Consider the following 19902-nt stretch of genomic DNA (forward strand, 5'->3'; position numbering starts at 1 on the left):
AGTACCACTGCAGACACTATTTCAGCAGAGGAAAAAGTGGTGGTTTGGAGGATGATTTTCTGTCTTTGATTTTTGTGAGAAAACATTCAGTCCTTGACTTAGTCCTAAGTGGAGAAGGAGGTGTTGGCATGCTCAGGAAAGGGAGAAAACAGGAAATGTGGTATATTTGCCAGTGCCCGCTGTGGAAACAGGAGCCCCTTTCAATAAAGAATTCTGCAGATTATTATTTGTTGGTGAAAATGGTGCTGGTGGGGAAGACTGCAGGTACAGAAGCCAGGCATGTTCTCAGGTACCGAAGCCAGGCATGTTCTCATCACAAAAAGTTCAGGCACAGATCTGATTGTAGACCGAGGTTAGTTTGGTGTTCAGCCTGCTGAATAATTAGAGTGATTCATAGTTCATGCAGAGACCATGTTTGGAATTGGAAGTCCAGCATTGCTACAAATAATAGAGGGGAGGTGGTTTTCCCCTGCTGTTTTGAAACTTGTGAAATGTCACATTATCACCTCCTGTCATGGTGATAAATAGGCTTTTGCACTGATCTCAGTATCCAGCTAAATGCTTTCAAATTGCCTGGTTGCCTCATAGGTTTTTGAGTTACAAATGCTTTTAAAGCACCACTCAGTTACCTTACTACCAAAGAATAGTAATAATTATGATAATTAGCTCCAGGAAGTGCAAAGCACTGTGCTAAGTGCCACAGCAGTATTTAAGAGCTTGGGGCCAGTGTCAGAAAGGAGGCTTGTTTGGTGGGCGTTCATAGGAGGTGGCAGGGGGGCAGGGGGCTTAGCACCTGTTGCTTTCCCATGGACTATGATTTTGGATGGGGTTGAAGACCATTTCCCATAGGGGTTTGGCTGCCTCTCTTATAGTTCTGATATATTCAAAGGATCATGGTACAAACTGTCCTTAAATGGAGTGAAATGTCTCTTTTTGGTAGCTAAAGCCTGGCAATGATAGGCAGGGAGTTGAAGGTTTGAAGCTTGAAAATACTGATTTTCGGTGTTGATATCTTGAGATCAATTGTGAGGAATCGGGTAGTTTCTTTCCAGAAATAGTTAATAGAGCCAAACTTTTGCTGCACGTGTGTTTGCGTATCTTATTCAGTGTCATCTCTTTAACATTACACTCGTGTGCATTTTAGATGCTCTCTCGAGAGGGAGTGAATGGGGTAGCATTAGAACCAGTAGCTGGGACTCGCTGCATCTCTGCACGTGCCCATGAGAGTGTACCTCAAGCTGTGAACCTCACCTGGCATTGACTTGTCCCTGCAGGAAAACAGTCCAAGCCCTGGTCCAAAGAAGCTGTTTAATCTTTTCTTTTCGACTCTAGGACTTAGTAGTCGGCTGTAAATAGTGATATATGAAACTTTGTTTTAGTCAGTAGACAGTGGTGGGAAGAAGGACGTGAGGGTAGGAGGGACCTGGGGCTCTATCTTAAGTTGATACGAATGAGGAAAGCCAAGTTCTTTTCCTTTCTCCATCAGGGTCCCCCATGAGACTACAGGGGTGGAAGGATGGAGAAGCAGGGAGCAGGACAGAGGAGTCACGGGAGCTGAGACCCAGTTGGGCCTCCAGGACAGAGTACCAGTCCTTGCCCAGCACTGCATGGGAATTTTAAGGACAAAGGTCTCGTTGCTCAAGCTTACATTTCGATGAATAGATCAGATGAACATGTCAGGCAGCGAGTGATGAGACAATGCTGTTATGAGCAGCGAAGTTGACATGAAGGGTTAAGGCTTACTGCTCTATCAACAGGCTGGGGGTTTAAGGGCTTTGGACTTGTGGCTTGTGGCATATGGGGTTCGGGACTGTGTGGCGTAGGGAGGACGAGAGTAGTGTCACCTGCTGCCATGAAGCGGGGACATGCCTCTTGGAAATGTCTGGAGTTTGTTTGCTCCGAAGTCCAGTAGTGGAGTGGCTGAGAGTATCCATTGTCCTATGGAATTTTCAGAACAGTTTCCTCAGCAATTCAGGTTTTCTCAGCCAGGAGGAAAGAAGGAATTTGTGGTGAAAACGAAGACAGGGGTGGAAAAACAGAAGACTGAGAAGTACTATTTGGGGTGAGCTCTCATGTGCTGCTATGTATCCACGGTGTCTGTGCACACCGTGAGCCCCACCACAGAATTTAGGGGTCACAGAGCATCGTCTCCAAAAGGGATTTATAGAGATTTCTTGAGCTGGCAGGAGCCCCTACAGCGACCCTCTCTAACGGCTGACCTGCTACTGATTCTTAGACGTACTTTTCTCCTGTAGGAATTTATGAAAAAACATATGTAGAACAAGATATTGTCGACTCTGGAAAATTACTCCCAATTGGGCAGATTAAGAGGAACCTAGAAAGAACTTAAAAGATGATGAAAGTGAAAAATTCTGTAATGTTGGAGCTAGAAAGAACCTTGATGGTTCTTTCTCCTCCGCCTCCCCCTCCCCCCACCGCCAACACAAATAAGGGTACTGTAGCTGGAGGAGAAGTGACTTGCAGAAGGTCACAGAGCTGGTTACAAGCAGAGCTGAGACTGGATCCAGGTTGACCCGTGGACCAGTGCTATCTTCCGTCTTTCTTATGGTCTTGCATTCTTGCCCTGAATTCTTATTTCCGTTCTTGTCACTGGGAGTTGGGGAACAATGAGAACTCAAGGAAATGCTCAAACTCCTGGGGATACTGGAGGGAGGAGGCCATTAGCACATCACAGGCTGGAGGAGCAGGTAAACCAAGTTAGCATGACTGGAGGTGGGCTGGGGCCAGCGGGAGGCTGGGAGAGGATGAATCTGGGAACAATTCTGTACATTCCAACTGCTTTTTAATTGTGGTCTGGTGATTTCCTGTGGGGCAGTGTGGTAGGCAGGACACCATTCCCCAGGCTGAGTGACTGAGTGTCTTTTAGAAAAGGACCTAATCAGTTAGTTAATATCAATGTGTAAATTGGTTGATCATACCTTCATGTAATAATGATTTAAGGGAATATTTGTATTTTAGTGGGGGTCATTAAATAATAATGTTTCATTATAATTTTAAGTACACTTTTTAAATAGAAATACGTCATATGCTTTCTCTGTCTTATGGGTGTGTCACAGGCAAGTGCAGAGGGCCTGGTTTTGCCTTCGATCCTTGGTATTGGTGATAATACGCTCTTAGCATGACTGTAACCCAAAGGTGGGCGCAAGATCAGTTTTTTATTCAGAATGTTAGATGTTGACAGTAGCATTTTAGACATCACCGAGAGTGTGCTGGTGAAGGTGGCACCGAGTGAGGTGTCACTTTAGAGGGATGGTGCCTAGAGCTCCTTATAGCCCCCTGGAAAGGTTGGCCCTAAACATGTCCCTCTGATTCCTTCCTCTCCTGTTTAGGATGAGAACTAGATGCCATTCAGTGTGACCTCCTGTTAAGTCTCTCCTCCTGAGTTTTATTAATGGTTTTGGCATTAGGACTCTCTTTCAGGTCTAAGTTTCATCGCATTTCATTTTATGACTCATTGCAATTAATGACTAATATTGGCCAGCATAGGGCTTTGATGTTTTTAAGGTGTTATGACATACATCAGCTCATTTAGTTTTCACGAAAAGCCCTGTGACCTGAATAGAACATGGTTCTTGTCCAACAGTTGTAAAAATTAAAGGTTGGAGGAAGAGGTGTGCCCCATAACTCCGTGGCTGGGGCCCAAGCCCAGTGTTCCTGATTGCCAGACCAGAGTTATTCCTGCCACACAACCCCTCATCTTGGGATAAATGCTGCCTGGAGTTCCAAGGCTGCAGAGAGGGAGGGTTGCAGAATCCACCAGAAGCCGATGGAGTGGGCCAGGAGCCCAGGGAGAGTCCTGAAGTCCTAGGGCAGCTACATTCAGTCCTCATGGAGAATTCATTCAGGGTTCCTGAAATGTTTTGTGTTGGCAAAGCACACCATGGGAACTTTATAGTCTTTTGCAAACATAAGCAGATGAAAAATGTCCAGGGAAGGGCTGGTGGCATCCTGTATAGATGGTTTTGTTGGCTCATATGTTCTCCTCTTCTAGCTGGTCTACAGAGTACTTTCACCAGTAGTGTGGGAGGGATGACAGAAAAGCCCTCCAAAGTGTTCACGATAGAAAAGAAGCCACCCTCAGTGGATTTATTTTTCTGATTTCTGTGTCAGTGCCCACCAGCTGGGTGGACAGTGTTGGTTCTCATTCTTGTCTTCTGAAGAAGCTTTGCCAGGGCTTATAGTAAGGTCTTCTGCAGCCACCACAAAAATGAAATGTGTCTGGCACTTAGGGTAACTTCTAGACACTACGGAGGTTGTCCATACGCTCCTGGAGGCACTAAGGGTGTTCTCAGGCATGAGCCCTCTCATCCATCAAATTCTGTGGGCCAGCTGGGGAGTTTTTCTCTCGTTCAGAAAGACTTAATTGTAAGTCCTAATTCCTTCTGCTGGCTAATAGTTAACCAACAAAACTTTTTATATTATTAAGTAACTTGGAAAAAGTCACAAGAGAGTTTTTTTTTTTTTCCAGCTGGGGCTGATGTATTTTTAATTGTACTCCCAGCATTAACCAACATTCTTAATCGGATCACTAGCAGCTGAAAGCTGATTCCAGCCCAGGCTTTCGGCAGCCTGCCTTGCTGGGGTTGCATGGGCGTTTTTCTGTTTTTGACAAGCTAGTTCTGTACAGGCTGCTCTGGACATGCTGAGTGTTCAGGTGGGCTGGAGAGCTCTGTCCTGGGGGCCACCTGGTAGGGGTTTGAAGGGGGAGTTGGGTCCTTGAAAAAAAATTGGTTAGGTTCGGTTTTTGTTAGTGTGCCGAAGGAAGTATATCACGTTCATTTGGGAAAATTTGGAGGAGTCAGACAAAACAAAGCCACTCCTCTGACGTTTCTTTTTGGGCAGAGGCTCGCGTACTAGTGGCCTCATTATTTGCTCTGTAGAGGTGAAAGGTAGAGAATATTAGGCTGTACTTCGGTGCACTCTAAAGGGCACAGATTTGGGAGCCAGACTCCTGCCTGGGTTTGCATCCCAGCTCCACTTCTTACTGGCGACCCCGGGCAACTTCCTTCACTTCCTCGTGCTTCAGTTTCCTCGTCTGTGAAAGGGAGACGATATCTAAGAGGGCTGTGAGAATTAAAGGAGTTAATATGTGAGAGGCACTAGGGAACAGGACCTCACACATGGTGAGCTCTTTAACTATAGCTGTGATGCTTACCTCTCTAATATTAATCTGCTTGTTCATCATTTGTCCGCTTTCTCAAAGTTGACTGGAGGATAATAGCTCCAGTAATTTGAGTTTTCTGTTTACTCAGAGCTTGATATGTCTTGTTTCCTTTCATGTTCAGGCATGGAGCGTTTATGGTGTCTTCGTGACAGTGGTTGTGCATGACACAATTCACATAGTGCAGAATCTTGCCCATGACCGTTCCCTGGAGTGGAAGGGAATGCCCTGGGTTTGCAGTGAGTGTGCTGTCACAGGCGGTGCTTGCAACCGAGGGGTTCTAATGCAGCAACTGTTTTACTTGGAGGTCCTTGCCTTCTCCAGAGTTCTGCTGTCTACGCCTCCAGCTCCACCACCACAGGGTAAGACCTAGGCGTGTCCTTGAGCTTCACTGAGTGTTCCCTGCCACGTAATCATGGCTGAGCTGGCTATGACATCCCTGAGGTTAATATGGAAGGTAAGGGTGTTTGTTTGGTAGTGATTCAATGCTGAGATTTAGCAAATTGTTTTTCTGTAACTTTGATTAGGCCATGAGTATGTTTTATGGAGGTGATCCTATGCAGGTTTTGCCAATAAAAGGTCCGTTTTTCTGGTGGACTGCAGGCCGCTATGGTACTTAGATTTCACTCCAGGGCAGTTTCCCACTGGTGCCTCCCTTCTCACTGTGCCACTTCCTGCTTTAATGTTCCTTTACATTTCACATTTCATCCTCGCAGTCCTTCTCTGAGGTTAACAGCATGGTGGTTCCCCATTTGACACTGAGGCCAGACAGCTTAAGCTTGGGACTTAGGAGGTGTGAAATGATCTTTGATTCTCAGAAGGTGGCCTTCTCTCTGGGATTTTGGCCTTTGCACCTGAGCAGGGTGTTGAACTGCTCCCCGAGCTGCTGATTAAGTCACAGGGAATGTAAGTCTTCTCTCAAAGGAGCAAAGCTTTCCTATCAGTGTGCCCTGTACCACCATCACACACGCACACACACCAGTGTCCTCCACCTGCACAAATGCAGTAGCCATTTTGCTCCAGCCTTTTCTACTCTCATCCATGCAGGATTCCCCTTTCCTAAAGTTCTGCTTTTGTGATTCACAAGATCACAAGCATCCTATCTGTCTGCGTGGAGGGTCACATTCAGAGTCCACCGACTGCCTGGAGATTACCTGGTCTACCTCACAGTCCTCATTCCTCGGGCTGCCCTCTTCCCCCTTCAAAACCACTTTCTCCTGGACTTCCTTAATCATTTGCTCCAACCTTCTTGCCTCTTTTCATTCTGTTACTTGGACTTGTGGGAACTTTCTTTCCCCTCCTTCTTTGCCAAGTCAATGGTAATGTGTTAGCCTGGGTTCTCCAGAGAAATAGAACCGGGTGTGTGTGTGTGTGTAATTGATCCATGTGATTGTGGAGGCTGAGCAGTCTCATGGTCTCCTGTCTGTAAGCCGGAGACCCAGGAGAGCTGGTGGACAGTTCCAGTCTGAGTACAGAGGCCCGAGAACCAGGAGAGCCAATGGTGGACATTCTGGTCCTAAAGTCGGCAGACTCAGACCCAGGAAGAGGCAGCTGATTCAGTTTGAAACCAAGACCCGGGAAAAACAGATGCTCCAGCCCGAAGGCAGGCATGCAGAAGAAATTCTTACTTGGCTTTTTTGTCCTATTCAAGACTTCAACTGATTGGATACGGCCCACCCACATTAGGGAGAAGAATTTGCTTTACTTAGTCTACCAATTTTTAATCTATCCAAAAACATACTCACAGACACACCAGAATAATGTTCGACCAAATATCTGGGTGCCCTGTGACCTGGTCAAGTAAACAAATAACATGATCACGGGCAGCGATCCCTAAAGTCCCATTTAAATCCCATTTGCTTCATGTTTTTCCTCACTACATCGACTGACCCGTGACTGAACCTAGCTGGATTCCTCTTACTCTTGTCGACTTCACCAGAGCTTAGCATTTAATGGCACCTACCTCTCCACTGTTCTCTAATGATTTTTGTGAAGCACCTTTTGCCTCTTGTACCAGGTTTGAAGGACAGATACCATCATTTCTACCACTTTTGTCTCCCCCATGGGGTAGAGTGCTGGATCCTGTGAGACGTGCTCACTAGAAGCTTGTTATGTTAGCTCAGTTTCCCAATGGATGAAACAGAAGACACTGAACTTGGCTCCTGAGGTTACAGACCAAAGTGATGGGTTTGGACACCCCGGGATCTTGCAGTTACAGGCAGCTTGAGAAGGAGTAGCCTGTATTTGGTGTATAGTAGGTGTCCAAATGTTGTTGAGATCCTTGAAATTTTCATCAAATGCTTTTGGATTGTTGTAGGTCTCATGGCGTGGTGGGGAGAGCAGCGGACTCTAGTTAGCTACATAATCTCAAGCAACTTGCTCTTTTTTGGCCCCATTTCCTGTCTCTCAATGGAGATGGTTTGTTCTGCCCCACCTGCCTCTTGGAATAACATAATAATGAATGATAATAATAGCTAATTTTATTGTTGTATATGGTAAACAGTGTCCTTAACACACATTTTACATGGCAACTTATTTAATTTTATAACTCTACAAATTACCTTTTTTTTTTTTCAGTCAAGGGACTGAGGTCCAGAGAAATTTAATAACTTGCTCAGAGTTATAAAGCCAGGGAGCAGCAGGGTGGAGCTTCTCACCCAGGAAGTCTGGTTGCACAGTGCACACTCCTCACCACTGTCACATGCTTCAAGAGTGTGTGGAAGGCCTCGGAAGCTTGGCGAGCTCTGCGACTGTTTTGAGACCCATTCGAGCAGGTCCTGGAGGTGATTAATGCTTAATGCTGTCTGCCCAGGGCTTGGCCACGAATGAGTTGAGAGCAGGAATGTGTGAAGCAGCTCTTGACTTGTCAGTGCCTTTGCTCACCAGAGTGACACGTTGGATTCATTACAGACATTTCAGACAACTCAGGATTTTGCTGCTTCCCAGACAGTCTCCCCTCTAGTTGCCCTCCAATTTACACACTTAGCTCAGGTCTTCACCTTGTGGCCTGGCCTCAATTGTAATTAAATGATCACTGGAGTCCATCTCCCAGTGGACTGTAAGCTCTGTCAGAGCAGGAGCAGAGGCTGTTGTGTTTACTGCTGTGTCCGTAGTGCCCAGTGTGGCATCCGGCCAGAGACCCACATCTGGAAAATGAGCATTACAGTAAGACCTAATAGAGTTGTTCTTTTTTTGTTTGTTTGTTTTTATTGTGGTAAACTACACAATAATTTACTATCTTAACCATTTTTCAATGTATAGGACTGTGGCATTAAGTACATTCACATTGTTGGGCAGTTATCACCACTGTCTATCTCTAGAAATTTGCATCTTCCCAAACTGAAACCCTGAACCCATTAAACAATGACTCCCTATTCCCCTTTCTCCCTCACCCTGGCAACCACTATTCTTCTTTTCTCTATGAATTTGCCTATTTCAGGTCTTTCATGTAAGAAGAATATATAATTTGTCCTTAAATCTCTAGTTTATTACTTTTAGCATAGTCTCTTCAAGGTTGATCCATGTTGTAGCATGTGTTGGAAAGTCCTTTTTAAGTTTGAATAATTTTTCATTGTATGTATATACCATGTGCCGTTTATCCATTCATGTACCAATGGGCATTTGGATTGTGTCCACCTTTTGGCTATTGTGAATAAAGCTTCTATGAACATTGGTATGAAAGTATCTGTTTGAAATCCTGCTTTTAGTTCTTTGAGTATACCTGGATGCTGAATAATCATAGGGTTGTTTAGAAGATTAAATGATCTAGTCATTGTAAAGCTCTTAGAGCAGTTCCTGGCACATAGTACATAGAAATATTTGCTAAATAAAAAAACTCTAGGTGCCTTCACTTATCTTGATGGATCCCTTGAGTAAGAGTTTCAGTTTATTTAGAAAAGTGTACGGCATAGCACCCTTTGAGACAGGAGAGCTGTAAAAGTGGTTTTGTGGCCCCCTCCAGCCCCACCCTTATGGTTGGACATCCCTGATAACTGTCCGTACAGGCCAAAGTTTAGAAGGGACAGGTCTTTGGAAGGCCCTCCAACCTCAGAGCCGGGGTCTGGGAGCAGCTAGCTGGGTGATGGGTGGCTGGGGAGGCGGGGCTTGGTTTCTCAAAGCTCCTTTTCTAGTTGCTCATATCTGGTCCTTGATTTGAGTCTGATTTCCAGGGTTGTAGTCTCTTCATTAATCTTTCTAGTGTTGCCTCTGTCCTCTCTGGGGAAATTAAAGTACACCTTCCGCATTCTCATTTGGATGTCTGCAGTTTATCAAGATAGGTATTCTTGAAATACTTTCAATTGAAGTTACCTTAAACAATATCGTATACTATTCAAAATTATCAAGTGGCAGGAAGGATGTGCCAAAAGCAAACACACAGTGATGTGGAGTTCTCGATTCAGGGACACTGATAAAGGTTTGACACTTTACTCATGGGTTTATGCGTCTTCTGGATTGGAGATTTGCGTAGAGATTTTCCACAGTTCATACATACAGTATCTTATGGTTCCAAAGCATTTCTGGTTCTGTGGTAGTCCTAGTCTTTGATTTTTCTTTTCCTATCTAATGTTCACTTAAAAATAGAGGTGAGGTAGAAAAACATTCGCACTTTCCCTAAGCCTTTTAAAAATAACTTTTATTTTTCAATTAGAGTTGACATTCAATATTCTTTTATATTAGTTTCAGGCATAATGGTTAGACACTTACATAATTTACAAAGTGATCCCCTTGATTAGAAAAAACATGGCAACGGCTTCCATAATGGAAATGTCACTACCCCATGACTTGAGGGCATATGATGGGATGAGGTGTACCAGTCTCCCTTGGAAATGAGTGTCTAACTAAAGTTATGTCTTGATGAAAACGTGTTTTAGCATCGTGTGCTGGAAAACTCTTAAAAAGGAATCTTATAGTTTTACCAAGAAATCTGTAAAACTTTGAGGGTAAAATTGTCAGTTGCTAGAACCTTTACTATCAAAACCCAGTTTAAGTAGGTAGTGTTGTCAGAGGGTATATCTGCTATTTGCATACAGAACCTAAGGAAATTTCATGATAATCATAGGTTAGAGTGTTTTTTACTGGTTTTTTTAGATGACAATTCAAATTAATAAGTAGAACAAAAATCACAAGTAACACACTAATGGAAGTGGTCTTATTTGATTATAATCAGTTCATGGGCCTCTTAGCATTTACTCAGATGACTGAGCTTTGGGGGAAAACCACATTATATTCTTGTGGATGGGGGGTGTGTGTGTGTTGCATATGTGCACAAACAAACACTATTTGATGATACAAATGATCCACTAGGCAGTAAGACATCTGAGGGTAGAGTCAGTATTCAGCTCAGTGCCTGGCACACAGCAGGCTTCCAATAGGTATCTAAGGAATGACTGAACAGATAGTGACAACCATTTGTGTCCTTCTCTTTGGAAATGGAAAATCTTTTATCTCTCGTAGGGTCCGAACATTTTTAAAAATTATTAGGCGAAATTCACATAACATACAGTTGACCAGTTTAGTGTGTACAATTCAGAGGCATTCAGCACATTCTCAGTGTTGTGCAACCACCTCCTCTGTCTAGTTCCAAAATGTTTCCATCACCCGCAAGGGAGACCCTGTGCCCACTTCTCCCCCTCGCTCACCCTGGCAACCACTAATCTGCTTTCTGTCTCTATGGATTTGCCTATTCTGGATATTTCATATAAATGGAATCATACAGTATGTGACCTTTTGTGTCGAGCTTTCACAAAGCTTAACGTTTCACAAGTTCATCCACATCGTTGCATGTATTAGAACTTCACTTCTTTTTGTAGCTGACTAACAGTCCATTCCAGGGATCTCCCGCATTTTGTTTCTCCATTCCTCAGCTAATAGACATTTGGGTGGTTTCCACCGTGTCAGCTATCGTGAATAGTGCTGCTGTGAACAGTCGTGGAAAAGAATTTGAGTACCTGTTTTCAATTCTCTTGGGGATATGCCCAGGAGGGGAATTGTCGGATCGTAAAGTATTTCTGTGTCAACTTTCTCAGGCCACACCAAGCCGTTTTCTGCACCATTTTACATTCGAGTCAGCGTTGTGTGAGAGTTCTGATTTCTTCACATTTTTACAAACGTTTGTTTTAATTTTTTTGATTCTAGCCATCCTAGTGGATGCAAGTGGTATGTCGTTGTGAATTTGATTTGCAGTTTCAAACTGTTTTTAAATTAAGCAAAGAAAGGAAGAACCACGTTTTTACTTCTCTTAGGGCAGACTATTTTTAAAGTGAATTTTGTGTGATCAAGAGAAAAGTGGTTTGGTGATGAGAATTGTCATTGAGCGAATACTTCCTCTGTGCCTGGTGTTCTAGTGCTTTTTGCACATATTATGTTTATTTCCCAAATTACCCTGCTTTTTACATGAGGAAACAGACCTAGAGAGGCTAAATTGTGTGCTTAAGTTTGCATAGCTGCTGAGTAGCAGCTTTGGGGTTCAATTCAGGGCTGCCCATCTGACTCCAAATGCTCTCAAGAAAGAGCTCATGTTCTTTCATAGGGAGTTTGAATCTTGGAAGTAGGAGAAAGAAACAAAAGATGTCTCTTTCCAAAATTTTAGTCAAAAGCAAAGCCTTTACAGATTGTAATGAAAAAGGGCTGATGGTGGTGATAATTCGGGGTTCTGGAAATCTGGGCTATATTTCGATACCTCCCTGAGTCAGGGCCTCAGCCGCTGGCGCATCCCTGGGCTGGCGGCTCCTGAAGGGACTGCCTGCTGGTGTGTGGGGGTTGCATGGTCTCTCTCTTATCCCAGTGACTCCAGTAAGTAGAGACTTTGTAATTACATTGAATGATGAGGTTGAGAAAGCACGTAGGACAAGCCCCAACTACAGTAAGTTCTGAAGAACACCTTCCTTTAGGTGATGGTTGGTTCTCAGGAAATGTTGGCTGAACTAAATTAAGTGTAAGTTCCTGAAAACTTAGCAGGTTGAGTTTTATTTTAAGTGCATAGGAACGTGATATTTAAAAAATAGACCTCTGGTGAATCCTGTCATACATAACGACTCTTTATATCTTTAAGGTAAATCTGATTTTCACACATCAAGTTTGTTTAGTGTGAGATATGCCAACATTGGACATTTACTCTTAAAAAGGTCATCGATACTATAACTCAATTATCTTACTGTATAGGAGTATCAGTTCATGCATTCTAACAGTGTTCATTAAGCCACTTTGTTAATTGACACTGAGGATGAAGAAATAATTGAGGCTTTAAGATGCTTAAAAATCTTAGAAAAGGGGACAGATATGCAAACTGTAAAATAAAGGCCATGTGTGTACACAAGGGGTCTCACAGTGCCGCTGGGGGCGTTCAGAGAAGGCTTCGTGAAGGCACTTGGAGGGATGGAAAGGGAAAAAACTCTCAAGAAGCCAGGCTTTGTGGAGGAGTGGCTCAGACTAGGCCTAGGATCTGAAAGCCATGGTAGGTAGAAAATATTTCAGGTCCGAGGAGTGGTGTATACAGAAGCCCAGGGAAGAGAAAGTACAACTAAATTGCCAGGAAGTTGCTGGACCTGCTGGGCTGCAGGGCAGGTTGGAGGTGGGCAGAAGAGATCCTTAGTTGCCAAGTCTGGCCTAAAAACTCTCGGAACGTGGGAAGGCTTTTAAACAGGACATGGGTATATTTTCTCCATCTCCCAGCTAGCTATCCAGAAAGTGGTAGCCGTCTCATCAACTACTCTTCTGAAGGTGGACCAAACTTGAGGTGCAAACTAGCAAGATAGGCTGCCCCCCAAACAGGGATAGCCCCTTACCCTGGCAAAAAAGCATCCTCCCTCCCCAGGCCAGGCGGGATTTATCACCTGCTTTTCATTGAAGGTGCAGATGTGATGTGACCTGTCACGTCAGGCAGCTCACTTATGGGAGGGCCAGGGCTGGCTCAGGAGTACTGCCAGGTCACCCGGGCGGGCAGAAACAGTGCTCCTGGCAGCTTGGACACCTCTCGTTCCAGAAGTGCTTCCTTAAGAGGTGACCACTGGGACCTCACCCAGTGGGTGCTGTGGGTCCCAGCAGCAGACCAGTGCAGCCCTGAGAAGTGAGGTGTCTCTTTCCTGCTGCCTTTAGTGAGTCAAGGAAGGGTTTCAGGAAACAGACTCTAGAAACCTAGATGTGGTCTTCTTGGCCGAGGGTAGAATGTTTCTGGGTTGGAGGCCATGTGACCTGGGGGCGTGGGCTCTGTAGGAGGCCTGTCTCAAGCAGACCTAGCCTGCAAACCTCTGGAGTCTCTCTGCATTTAGACTCAAAATACTAAAGAGGAATGCTGACTGTGAAGGTTGGGAAGCAGACCAGTTTCAGACATAGTGCTGTGTCCCCACAGGGAAATTAAAATGAAAAATACATCTCATTGAGTCCTGGTTCCATCTCTGTAGATCATGAAAGTCGACGTGGATTGCTTAAATATTTAAGAAATTTAGCAAATGTATACACATATACAGTATTCCGTTTGTGGGGTACACAGTGGTGCTTCTTGTTTGATACCCCTTTGCATGCTCCATGAACATTAAGAATAATGTTCTTGGCAGACCCATCATTCAACTTTAGAACCATGAGAAGAAGGCTGCCCCTCCCAACCCTCCTCTTCATAGGCCACTATGGTCCAGCTAACTAGCTCATTTAAAATATTTGTACCTATTAGAAGCTATCAAAGCAGACTACATTTTTTTCCTTTGTTGGCAAGATCCCCTCTAGCTAATCCTATTTTCTTTTCGTTTTCTAAGGTGTGCTAGGAGAAGTACTTGAAAAAGATCAGGACTCAAACGACTTGGGTTGATTTATATTGGGTTTTTTCCCTCTAATGCATCCTCCCTCAGTGGGGAAAGGGAGACAGGTATAGGTACTTGAGCTGGAGATCAAGGGAATGAATTCTTTCCGCTCACTGACTCTGGAACTTCATGTAAGCCACTGAATCTCAATCTTTTCTCATCTTTAAAGTATAGAGAGTGTCCTTTCCGCCTGAGTTTCTCTATGACCCTGTCACGTGAACTGGGTGGACCATTGAGCAGAAAACTTCTCCGGCCCATGAGATTACTCTGTTTGCAGCGACAGCAATCTCTGAGTCCACAGACAAAAAGTTCAGGGAGACGATATGCAGCTGTTGGTGTAATGAGTGAGGAGAGAAAATAGAATTTGTTGAAGATTAAAAAAATATTAAGCTGAAAGATATGAAAAGCCTGTAGCATAATTACTACTTGGCTCTGTATTCACAGTCGGTATAAATACTGTCCAAGGGCCCTCCCAGGTTGGAGAACAGCACTACTCAGCTGTCTCCTCAGTGGGAGCCTGTTAGAGTCCAGTTTCCTGGGCTGGCCTCAGAACTGTCAAATTAGAATAAGTGGGAGGAACCTAGCAATCTGTTCTAATAAGCCTTCCAGGTGACTATTCTGCATGCTATAATTAGAGAAACTTTTCTGGGAGCCTGGCATTTGTGGAGAACTTAGGGATCATTGACATTTTGTAGGTGAAGAAGCAAGGCCAGAGCGGTCAGTGGCTTCCCAGGGAAGTCCGTAGTGGACTCCAGCTTTGTCAGTAAATGGATGAGCTGTAGCTTAGGCCATTATGACACCTAGTGTGGTCTGTGACCAGCAACCTCAGTGGCACCTGGGAGCTTGTTAGAAATGTAAATGCATGGGTCCAGTCCAGATCTCAGGGGTCATTTGGCCTTCCCGGAGGTTCTCAAACACTGGCGTTAATGTGAACCACTGGCCCAGGCTCCTATCTTTGAGTTGAGTGCTCCTCATCCCAAGAGACATTTATTTTAAGTTACTAAAGTCTGTGATGACCCTTTCCTGAGACTTTTATTGGGAATCAGATTGGAAGCATGCGGTCCTATCTGCAGATTTGTTTTCTAGTAGCAGCAGACTGGAATCTGTTGTCCCAGGCAAACCAGGATAGTTGGTCATCCCTAGCTGACCTCAGCATTTAAAAAGAAAAAAAAAAAGTTGGTTGTATCCTTCTGAGTTGGAATCATTTGACAAACATTTTCTTGATTGTTACTGAGTGTGGGAGGCTGAGGCGGTAATAAAAAGGCCATTTTCCTTAAGCCTGCGGTAATGTATGGCTGTCCCCCGCTTGAGCCCATTATCCTTTTCTTCCTTTCATCTCCATGTGAAACCTGGCAGTGCAGGAGCACGGTAGCAGGGAGGGGCTGGACCGCCCTGCACTAATTTTTGCTTCTTTTGTATAGTGAGTGGTTACTATACAGTGCTAGATTGTGAGCCCCTTGGATGCAAGGCGTGGTGTGACACGTGGTGGGGATATTATTATATAAGCTGGAGAGACCTGTTCTGTGGGCTCAGGCCCGAGGCAGGGAGGGGTCCGAAAGAGGGAGGGATGTTTTTAGTAACAAAATCATTTCCATTTATGAGCTGAAGCTGGGAAGCTCTTTGAGCATTTGCCGAGTGTAGCTTTTCCTTTCCCTGCTGCTCTGCTGGGCGGTGCCGAGGCCTGCAGACAGAGAATAATGGTCCTGTTTTCTTAATGCATTTATTCTTTTCTGGGCTTTGCAGAGCATTTCAGGAGCAAGTAGGTATTGCTAATGCTCCCATTTTGTAGATTATAGGTTTTGGTTCTAGAGAGGGAGAAATCTAGCCTCCCAGGGAGAAAGGGGCAATGGTATGGTGTGTAGAATTATATAATCCAAAATTCTTTTTCGGGTGGCATAAGTGATGTCTTCTGGAGCTATATCTTGTCCTGTGCTCAGAGATCATGGAGAGCTGCTTCCGGTCTGTGAATGGGACTGGAAGTGTGGTCCCAGGCCTTTGGGCGTTTATGTAAAGGTGTGGGATACTGGAACTTCTTGGAAGGGCCTTGAAGAAAAAGCCCAGAGAGCTTAGGATTCTTGGGTAGGCCATTTTTTTATGGGAGTCTGAGGTTTCCTCTCTAGACTTATTTGTAGAAATTTGCTGATATTCCTTGCTTAGTCATAATCATCCTCATTAAGTTCCTTTTTTTACTCCCAAATTGAGACCAAAGAATATATTCAATCATGTCTTGACAAATTGCATTTTTGAAATGAATTACCAAATATATGAATGAATATTCAGAGATTGCTTATTATCAAAGGGGACAGGACTAATGTCGGCTTACCTCAGAACAAAATGTCAGTTGCTGGCTGTATTTCATAGCACTTAATAAATGCTTATAGCATTTCTAGGTGTGTCGTTGCCAAATGGTTGGGTATGAGTGGCTCACGTATGAAACATGTTCATACCTAAAGGATGTCACAGACACTGCTGCTCTGTGTTGTTGGTTTGGTGTGCTGTTTTTTATACCTCAGTGGTTCTCAGACTTTGGTGTATATCAGAATCATGTGGAGGGCTTCTTAAACAGATTCCCAAGATCCACCCTTGAAGCTTCTGATTCAGCTGGTCTAGCATGGGGCCTGAGAATGTGCATTTCTAACAAGCTCCTGGGTGAGGATGAGCTTCAGATCCAGGGACAACACTCTGAGAACTGCCTTAAGCAGAGTGAAGGTCAAGCTCCCTGAGGTCAGGCACTGTCCTGCTTTTCTGTGTCCCACCACATCAGCTGAGCACTTTTACACATTGGTGAGCTCAGTAAATGCCACTCAGTGAATGGTCTGTTTCTGCTGCAGAAGTGACAGATTTCAGTTTGGGTCAGTGAAATCAGGCTTATGTCCTTCATTGGCAGAACTGCTTCTTAACTCATGTCTGAGCTGTCCTCTTTTGGATCTGGGAAACAAGCATCCTGTTCCCCATTTATTCATTTAGTAACAGTGAACTTCTAATGACTGACTGTAGGACACTTAGATGATGGCTGTTGATTAGAAGACAAATTGTAAAGGACACTCTGCTCCTGAAGTACCCCATCCATACAGCAGAGAGCAGTCTGCTGGGGATGCAGCGCTCCATGTGTTCCCAGGGGACTGAGAGTGACAGAGAGGTGACCACGTCTTTCATGGAGTGATAGTAACTGCTGTGCGTCCTGTAGCTGAGAACTTTGGTCTCTTGTGACCACAGGGATGTATGGTGTGATTATTCTTAGTATTCTGTCCTGGACTCTCAATTTTTCCTAAATTTGTTTGATCCACTTTAAATCTTCTTCTAGGAAAACCTTAGCCCACTTATTAGGAAAGTCACTGTACTTTACAGTCTAAGACCTGGAGAGGTGGAGGAGCTGGGTAGGGAGTAGGTAGGAGATAGGAGTAACGATGTTGCTTTTTTTTTTTTTTGGTCTCTTATTATTTCAGAATAATTGTAGCTGGAAATGTTCCAAGCCTGTTTTTTCAAAAGTAGGAGGGAAGTAGGTAACCACTATCTTTAAAAAGTAACCCCCCCACCCACCAAACCTCACACAATACAACCCCTTTGTATACACAGAATCCTCACTGGAAAATCTATTCACTTTTAAACATCCCTCAATGTGTTCAGAGCAGATAATCTGATAATGGGTATTTAAATATTCGTCTATTTAGTGGTTCTAGAATGTCTGTAAGATTTCAAAGCCATACTAATGATCAGACTCCTATCCTAAGTGGACTTAATGAGCTTCAGTGGTACACCCACAAGCTCTGTGAGGACAGGTGCAACATTTCTTCACCACTGTCTCTTTAGAGCCTGGCAAAGGGCCTGGCCGTGGTAGGTACTCAATACATATTTGATAAATGGGAAATGGAAGTTCTCTTTGAAGGGACGGAGTTACATAACTATCAACTTCCCTTACGTAAGGCTAATCGAGTCTAGCCTTCAGACTCAATTCCACAGACATTTTTTGAAGATTAGCCAAGGGCCTGCTCTTGTCTGAGGAGTGTGGGGAAGAGGCGGGAGGGAGGGAGAAGCCTGCAGTGTATGTGAGGAGCCGAGATGCAGTGAGAGCAAGCAGTTCAGGCTGTTACCCCACCTTGAGGATCAGGATCAGTGGAGAGCTGTTGTCACTGACAGGGTGGATATGTTGGAGCAGCGGACAAAGGCACAAGTTATGGAGTCAGGTGTAAATGACTGGCAAGCACAGACTGCGGGCCAGCAGATCATGGAGTCAGAAGGGGTCCTGACGGGTTTCAGCTTTCTCGTCTGTACTGGTGAGGAGTTGGGGGCTCAGAGTAGGAGAGTGGCTCACCTGAGGGCAACCCCCTCATTAGCGGTGGAGCCCAGAGCAGAACCCAGGCCTCTGGTTTTCCAGTTCTTTCTCTGTTCCATCTGTGATTTTCAGCATGCTCCGTGGAGCGACCAGGAGCCTCCTGTGTGAGGGAAGGTGGCAGGCAGGTAACCATGTGTATTTTCTCTGATGCTGAGGCTTCACTGAGGAGTTAGCCACCCAGCCACATGCTCCACTCGTTGACCTAAGGCCAGCATTGTTGGTCTCCCCAGCGCCTCCCACCCTTCCGCAGCCATTGCATGTTTGCTCCCAGATGCCATGGCACTGACCCTCAAGTAGAAGGACGAGCCCTCATCTCTGCTCTGGTCCTTTGTCTCTTTGCTAAGTTCCGTCTAAGGCAGTGCGAGTTGAGGCTTCTGAAGGAGTCAGCTGACACTTGAACATGCTTGCCCAGCTCAGACAAATGTTTGAATTGGGAACGGGTTATGTAACCTTATTACATAAACCTGATTCTCCCCAAGGCCTCAGTTACCCCTTAATTAGAAGCCAGCTGCCCTCAGAAGCCAGGCTGCCCCTCTGGGCTCTTTGAGGATTGTTTGGGTACTTTTCACATGATGAGCCTTTCTAAGTGTTACCTTGGTGACCTGGAAGAGTTAGTGCAGCTTTGGAAGGTGCCTAGAAGTTAGGCAATTTGATGTTGCTGTGACATTCGAGCATGTGATTTTTCTAGCGATTAATTTTTATTGTATTTTCCAAAAGCATCAGTCTGTGATAATTTGGAAATGTAATAAATGGTCCTTCATAGATATTTTGTGATCTCAGTCATCCAAAGTCTCATCCCGGATTTAACAATAATAATAGTTAATGCCTATAAAGCACATATTCTGTGTTAGGCTTTTTATTAATTGCTTTTAAACATATTACTCAATCTCTGTGATTATCCTCTGAGGTGATACTCCAGTGTACTAGGATCCCTGTTTACAAATGCGGAATCTGGGCCTCAGGGGGCGTAGGAAATGAAAATGGAAGGACAGGGGCCTGACATCAGGTCTTCTGCCCTCACAGTGAGGCCCGCACTGAACCCCTGTGTAGTCTGGGGGGGCAGCAGCCTGACTGGTCAGCACGCCCGTTCCCACACGGCACTGACCTTTACGGTGGAGGAGTTTCTGCATCTCTAATGTTCTTTGTGTTTCTCCTGCCTCCCCTTTCCCCCTTGGTTTGTGCTCATGAAATGCGTGCTGCAGTCAGAAGACTGTTTCTCGGTCTAAATGACAGCAATTGCCGTTCATTCTTACCGAACATATTTTTTTCAGTCACAATGTCATGCCTTCTGCGGACACTAAGGTTTTGGGGAAAGTATCTCCACGGATATGGATTCCGTAGTCGTAAGTGCCCATCAGTAAAATGTAAAAGATAGTGTTTGGCACACTTCCCTTCCTCCCTTCTGATGCCCAGACTGCCTCCTCCCCTCTGTCGGAATGTGGACAGCAGGCCCGACCTGGTGACAGTGACTAGTATTGTCATAAAATTCAGTATTATAATAACATGATGTTTTTAAAAAGAAAGCCACATTCTACCACCTTTTCCTTCTTATATCAGTGCCTCAGTTTACTCATCTGTAAAATGAAGATAATACC

General features: G+C 44.6%; 1 protein-coding gene across 1 annotated transcript in view; it reads left to right on the top strand.

The window, feature by feature from the left end:
• The first annotated feature begins 8320 nt into the window (after positions 1-8320).
• The window catches only part of MYO5B (myosin VB), a 256918-nt gene continuing 245336 nt past the window's right edge, over positions 8321-19902 (top strand). Inside the window, exon 1 of the mRNA XM_023532044.1 lies at positions 8321-8347. Coding sequence (XP_023387812.1) covers positions 8336-8347 — 12 coding nt within the window. The 5' untranslated portion in view covers positions 8321-8335. The remainder of the gene's footprint in view (positions 8348-19902) is intronic.

The sequence above is a fragment of the Pteropus vampyrus genome, unplaced genomic scaffold (genome assembly GCF_000151845.1).
Source record: "Pteropus vampyrus isolate Shadow unplaced genomic scaffold, Pvam_2.0 Scaffold3, whole genome shotgun sequence".
Taxonomy (NCBI): Eukaryota; Metazoa; Chordata; class Mammalia; order Chiroptera; family Pteropodidae; genus Pteropus; species Pteropus vampyrus.